The sequence below is a fragment of the Myotis davidii genome, unplaced genomic scaffold, assembly GCF_000327345.1.
Source record: "Myotis davidii unplaced genomic scaffold, ASM32734v1 scaffold668, whole genome shotgun sequence".
Taxonomy (NCBI): Eukaryota; Metazoa; Chordata; class Mammalia; order Chiroptera; family Vespertilionidae; genus Myotis; species Myotis davidii.
In genome coordinates this window covers 621,276-628,144 of record NW_006299394.1, presented here as the reverse complement: position 1 = coordinate 628,144, position 6,869 = coordinate 621,276, and the positions used below count along the sequence as shown (strand labels likewise).

Sequence of the window (6,869 nt, the reverse complement as noted above, 5' to 3'; positions counted from 1 at the left end):
CCTCCCGCACCTGAGACCTTCATTTCCTGGCAAAGTTCCCAGAGACCCCTGGCCTCTGAGCCCTGCATCTCCCTGCTAGGAGGGGTCCTCAGCAGTCCAGCAGCGATGGGGGCACTGAGCAGCCTCCCCGCAGCCCCCCCCCGAGTGCCCACCGCCCAGCAGCCTCCCTACAGCCCCCCAAATGCTCACCCACCCAGCAGCCTCCCCACAGCCACTCCCCCTGAGTGCTCACCACTCAGCAGCCTCCCCATAGCCCCCCCAAGTGCTCACCCACCCAGCAGCCTCCCCACGCCCCAACATGAGTGCTTACTGCCCAGCAGCCTCCTCCAACCAGGTGCTCACCTGGGCAGGCTGCATTCCCACAGCTCCCCAGCCCCGAGTGCTACTCCGGGCAGCTGCATCCCGGACACAGCCCTGAGGTCCCACAAGGGCAGGTTCAACCCTGTTTCCAGCTCCTATGTTTGCATTTGTCGGAGGGGATCTTCTGGTTCCGAGGAGGACTGGACGTGGCAGATCTACTTGGGGTCCCTGGTTTTAAAGGCATCACGGTGTACCCAGTTCCTTGAGTCCAAAATCTCTAATTCCCCCACCCCCACTTCTTCGCTGTCTGACAGTGACCAAATCCTGTGACTTCTGCCACCAAACAATTCCCCATGTTAGTGCCCATCCTCACCCCATCCCCGCAGCCAGGCCACTGCTTTGCACCAAGAGACACAGTAAGTGCCACGTGGCTCCGGGCAGCCACTGACCTGCATTTCCTGGTCCCTGCAGGCAAGCGGCACCTTATCCCCAGCTGCTGAGGGGAGGGGGTCTGGGGCCACAGGAAGCAGCAGAATGAAGCGGGCTTTCCCGTCCCAGAGAACTGATCTGTTCCCATCGAAGCTGCCTCCATCTCCCACTGGCCAATGTCCCTGGCGAGAAGTGAAAGGTCTAATCCATAACCCCCGGGGCTCAGCATCTGACTCCTGGGGGTCTGGGCAGCTGAGTCCTGACTTGCTGGAATCTGTACTTACCTTAAACTTTGTAAGGGTGGACGCTGTGTCCTTATCTTTTCAAAAAATATATTTTTATTGATTTCAGAGAGGAAGGGAGAAGGAGAGGGAGATAGAAACATCAATGATGAGAGAGAATCATTGATTGGCTGCCTCCTGCATGCCCCCTACTGGGGACCAAGCCCACAACCTGGGCACATGCCCTGACCGGGAATCGAACCGTGACCTCCTTCTTCATAGGTTGACACTCAACCACTGAGCCACGCCAGCCATGCGTGTCCTTGTCTTCATCACACCCCAAAGCATGCCTCCCTCTAGGTCAGTAGTTTTCAACCTTCCTAATGCCCCGGCCCTTTAATACAGTTCCTCATGTTGTGGTGACCCCCAACCATAAAATTATTTTCGTTGCTACTTCATAACTGTAATGTTGCTACTGTTATGAATCGTCATGTAAATATCTGATATGCAGGATGTATTTTCATTGTTACAAACTGAACATAATTAAAGCATAGTGATTAATCACAAAAACAATATGTAATCATATATGTGTTTTCTGATGGTCTTAGGCGACCCCTCGGAAAGGGTCATTCAACCCCCAAAGGGGTCACGACCCACAGGTTGAGAACCGCTGCTCTAGGTGATGACCCAGACAGGTTTGTGGAATTGAACCATTGCTGCCCCCAGTGAATAAGCACAGGTTTGGAGGCCTGTGAGACCCTCCCCAGCTCCCCCCGCCCCCATCTGACTTCACAGCCTGTGTTGCCACTCCACACCCTGCACCCTAGGCTCTGACGTTCTGGCCATGATGCCATCATCCCCTGCTCCTCCTCTAATATTCCTTCTTTCTGGACTGTGCTCCCACCTTCCAAGGCCCAGCGTAAACATCACCTCCCCAGGACGCCACCTCCCCCTTCACTTGGCCGCTGGGAAACCGCACCCACCTTTGTCAAGGCCCCGGCCCATCCTCACCATCCCCGCAGCCCCCTCTCCTCACCGGGAGACTTATCCTCTGGGGAAAGGTCGGCTGTTTCCAGGATGCAGTGGCCGGAAAAGCCCGCCACTACACTTGCTTTATTTTATTTGTCATGGAGAACTGGAGGCTGAAGCGTGAGGGTTCAGGGTCTCGGCCAAATGCCATCAGAAGCAAAGGGGAGAAAAGCTTCTCCCCAGATTCAAAAGGGAGTCCTGGCCTGGCTGGAGGAAGCGGAGGGTGGGGCCTGGCGGCTCCTGGCGAGGCTCCGAAAACAGCCAGAGAAACGGGGCCACGTGTCTGACCGCGGCGACCAGTGCAGCCGCCGACGGCCCCCTTCTCTGAGGGGTGAGGCCCAGCTCGAGCACCTGTGGCCTCAGACCATCTACCTGTTCTAGAGTCACGGGGACCCTCCCACCCTCTGCCTGTCCTGCCCCCCTCGGCCCCCACCCACGAGCGTGCTGTCTGGACCTTCACTCTTTACCTTCATGGTCTGTGGGGCTTAGATTTCTCCCTAACCCGCTTCGTGTGTCAGGATCCAATCTGACTGAGTCAGAGAAACACGCAACAGCAGCAGCTTTAAAAGAGAAGTTTATTTCTCTCGAAAAAGAGTTAGGACCTGCGTAGTCAGGCCTGGAATGCAGCGCGGCTCCCAGGAATCTTCAGGAATCCGGGCTCCCCCTGCCTTGTCCCGCGGCATGTGCCCTCCATTCACAAGTTCACTCCTGGTCTGAGACCGTTGCTCCACCTCCAGCTATTGCACCTGCGCTCCAGCCAGGAGGTCGTGCACCGTAGGCGCTGCCATGACGCTCCTGACGCCCCACTGGGCAGGGCGTGGTCAGAGGAGCGGCTTAGCTGAGCTGGCCTTTGAGGGACAGAGGCTTTATTCCGAGTAACCTCGGCCACAAACCTGGATGGTATCGTTTGAGAAGAGACTAGAATAAAGGGAACGATGAGCAGCCCTGGCCATACCTGTCTCATCAGCCAATCAGTGGGGCTCTCCTGACACCAGCACCTTCACCATCAGCCCCACTGCACCACTGGGCAGCGCTCCCCTCCCACCAGCGGGTCCCGCGCACTGGCCCGTGCGGGGTCGGCCTCCCGTCCTCGGGACTTTGCCCACACTGGTCCTTCTGCTTAGAATGGCCTCCCTCTCCGAGTACCTAAGGCCCACCCTCTCTGAAGGCTGCTCAGGCCCTCCTTCCCGGGGAAGCCTGGCCCCTCTTCCCTGTGGCCTCTCTCCTGGCGCCCGGAGCACATGGTACCTACGCCAGCAGCTGACGCTTGGCCTACAGGGGAGTTCCTGCGCGTCCTTTAGTGTCACCGGGGGCGGGAAAGGTGCGTGCCTTCTCTGTGCCCCTCCCAGCTGCACCTGGGCAGGTGTTTGCTTGACACCCCGCACCTGCCCTCGGAAATCAGACAAATGAGAACGCGGAGACCTGGCTGAGTTTCCCCGACCTGCAGGCTTCTCACCTCAGCAGGAGTGGGGCCCCCTTTCTCCTTGATTTTTGGGGTCACCCCTTCCCTTCCTGGGAAGCTCACCATCCGTTCAGCCCCACATCCCTGTTGACCAAACACCAGCCCCCTGATCCCCACCCACCACCCAGGCCCCAAATAAACAGCAGCTTGTTTGTAAGAGGTTTTTAATTTCATCTGGGTTTGCAAGGTAAGGAGTGGAACAGGGTCTCTATTCGGTTCACTCACACGGGACCTGCTACCATGACCAGGGGACCTTCCCACCGAGGCCTGCGGGCCCCGCGCCTCCTGCTGTCCGCTCGCCAGGCTGGCTGAGGCTATTGCATCAATTATTCACTGGAGCACAAATATCACATGACCACTACGCTACCGCAAGGGCGTGCTCCCTCTGGCCTGGCACCTAGTGATGGGGCAAGCCGCTGGGTCCAAGGCTGTGATGAGCGGCGGCGGCCCCGGGAGGCGGCCGGGCCTGTCCCAAACCTCGCAGAGTCCCAGCTGACCCCGTCTTCCCCGGCGCCTCGCTCCAGTTTCTCGGGGCACAGAAGCAGCCCATCTTAGCAGCCCCTGGAGGATGGGTGGGCAGCTAACCCCGTGTGCGATGGCAGCTGGGTCCTCGGGGCCAGGTCAGGAAAGTGAACCTGAGGAGGGGCCCTGGCTTCCACCTGGACCTCGTGAGCCCCAGAAACAGAGCCCAGGACGGGCCAGCACACATCACGTGAAAAGTACAGACAGTATTTCAGCCTTTCCGGGCCACACACACTCCGTGGCAGTCTTCTCTTTTACTATTAGTTTCTAACAACCTTTAAAACTGTAGAAACCCTTCTTAGCTGCAGTGTGCCCCCTGGTCTGGAACGCCACGACGCCCTCCTGTGCCCCGTAGCCACAGCCTCCTCCCCGGGACTCTGGTGCCCCCGCTGTCCTGCCTGGTGTCTGAGCCCAGGCTTCCCAGAAGGGCCTCTGAGCAGCATGGCCCTCAGGGCACAGGAGCCCCTGACTCTGCAGCCCCAGGAGCCGCCTTCGCCATGGGACCGGTCTGGTTGTGTTTTAAACAAACCTCAGATATTCGTCTCAGCCCTGCTCATGTATCCTGGGGGTGATCAGGCCTTGGGTCCCCCATAAGGTAGGTACGGACTATCAGCCGCACCCCCACCTGCAAATGATGCCGGTCAAGAGCAGAACTGGCTGCCTAGCGCCGCCAACAACCACGTCACAGTTTTAAAGAAAGCCGAGGACTGGGTTTCACGCTTTCTAGGAACATAACCAGGAACTGTTCTGTCCCCGGCCAGTGACCAGGCCCCAAAGAGAGCCAAACCCAGGAGAGGACCTGCGGGCCATGCGGAGCCGCTGCCCACACCCAGTGGCGCTCTGGCGACAGAGCCCGGAGCTGTGGGGCCGCGGAGAGCAGCCCTCTCTGCCCTGCCACAGGTCTCTTCCAACTAGAAATAAAGTCTATAAAAGTAATTCATCTCATTTTATAACTTAAGTGCATCAAGCGTTTCCTTAAATAGAGCTCACACTGGAAATAACGTCACCTGTGCTGCCCAGTGGGTGTCTGCCATCACGGGCATAGCTTTGAAGATGACGTATGGAAGGTCACACTCACACACACATCCGCCTGCCTGCCTGTCTGTCTGTCTGTCTGTTGAACGGATGAACAGACATATGCACCTCTTCACAGGAGCTTCCCCGGGAGGTGGGAAGCTGTTGGGGTCTCTACGTATCTAGCCTGCATGACAATGTCTACGTCAAACATCCCTGTCCTCAGCGACAAACACGCCTGCAAACCTAATGCTAAGACTCTTATTAGAAACATTAAACTATGCGATCTGTTATGCATCCAGTCTTTGGAAATGCCAGCCACCCCAGAGCATCACTCGGCAGCATCTCCGACAAAACACCCTCCCCCGCCGCCTCGTCCTGGCCTCCGGTCCTGCAGCCAGCGGCCCTCCCACGTGTGGTGTTCCATGCGGAGCCCAGCCACGAAGCTCTGGGGAGGCTCAAGAGGTGAAGTAAGAATTCTGCATGGAGTACAGGTGGTCAATGGGGTTCCCCACTCTGGACTGCAGGGGCCCGGCTTCCGAGGTTGCTAGGAAACAGTCACCCAGGTTACTGAGGGAGGTGTCGTCACTATCCAGGTCGTGGAAAAGGGGCTCGGCACCTGAAATGAAGATGAAACACAGGCGTGAGGGTCTGAAAGCAGGGACTCCCCTGGGTGCTGAGAAACGCACCAGCATCCAGCATTCTGGGGTGGGGTGCCGGGGGCGGGGGGGACGCTACACAGAAATGGAGGCGGGAACAGAGTCCCCGTCCACAGGCCTCTAGTCTCCCAGGGCTTGTGTCTCAAGTGCAGCAACTGAAAACACGCCAAAACACCAAGCCGAGCGCAGGCAAAACAGATGGCAGACGGTCGATCACCTCCCCTCCGTGATAGCGCACTCAGGGACGCCGGCACCTCCGCCTCCTGCATCTGTATGCAGGCAAGAGGAAGGTGACCCCCCGACGGACCAGCTGGGGACCACGTGACAACAACCAGAGGTGCGTGCCCTTCACCTCCCCTTCAAGTTAACCGGACAGGTGAAAACAGGTTTATTGGGCTTGTCACGCGGCTTTAATTATTCATTTTACTAAAGGGTTCCTCATGGGGACCTGTAGGTAATAAGACCCCTGGGGCTGAAAATTTAAGAATATGCAGAAAAGCGATGTGCCCTGTTTCCCACAGCCGTGGAGTGACGACGGGTACAGAGGCTGCACGTGTCCCCTAAGGGAGCCAACGCCACGATCGTGGCGGGTCAGCGAGGTCCGCAGAGGGACCGGTCTGCGCTGGGGTTTGTCAGACACATCGAGGGAAGACACAGCCTACGTGAAGAATAGGGGGGTCTTTTAAAATAAAGGCAAACAAGGACTTGTGTGACCACACGCGTGCACTCAGGCATGTCTCGGATGCTGCCTCGAAGGCTTGCCAATCTAACTTTCTTTTTAGCTCTTGGGGCTCGGGGTGCAGATTACACCGACAGGTGGCTGCTGCCCAGGCCGCTGACCCCATGTGAACGTGCTGCCCAGTATCTGGCCCTGAGGTCCAGCTCCGGCGTCCAGCCAGAGCTCACCCAGCCGCTGGCTCAGCTCTCCACACACCAGCATTTAAACACCGCAGTGCTAGTGGGTGGGCGTGGGAGTGGGGGTCCTTTTCACTTCTCAGGTCCGCTTCTGCTTCAGGAATTCCAGGAGAACCTAACGTGGTCCAATTAGAACAGCGTTTTCTCTGCTTTTATCCATTTCCTTCCTGTGAAAGTTTGCTCACCTCGGGCCTCCTGCCTAGACCATGCTGACAGGACTGACAGACGCACAGCCCCTCTCAGGGAGGAAGGATGGGAAATTCAACCACACAGGCGGGAAGCACAACCTCCTACTTAAAACTGACGACCAAGCGGCTC

At 57.8% G+C, this 6,869-nt stretch overlaps 1 protein-coding gene across 1 annotated transcript in view; it reads right to left on the bottom strand.

Annotated features, from left to right (window-relative positions):
- Window positions 1-3,596: 3,596 nt before the first annotated feature.
- The window catches only part of LMX1A (LIM homeobox transcription factor 1, alpha), a 117,293-nt gene continuing 114,020 nt past the window's right edge, over window positions 3,597-6,869 (bottom strand). Inside the window, exon 10 of the mRNA XM_015571295.1 lies at window positions 3,597-5,596. Within this exon, the coding sequence (XP_015426781.1) occupies window positions 5,436-5,596 (161 nt within the window). The 3' untranslated portion in view covers window positions 3,597-5,435. The remainder of the gene's footprint in view (window positions 5,597-6,869) is intronic.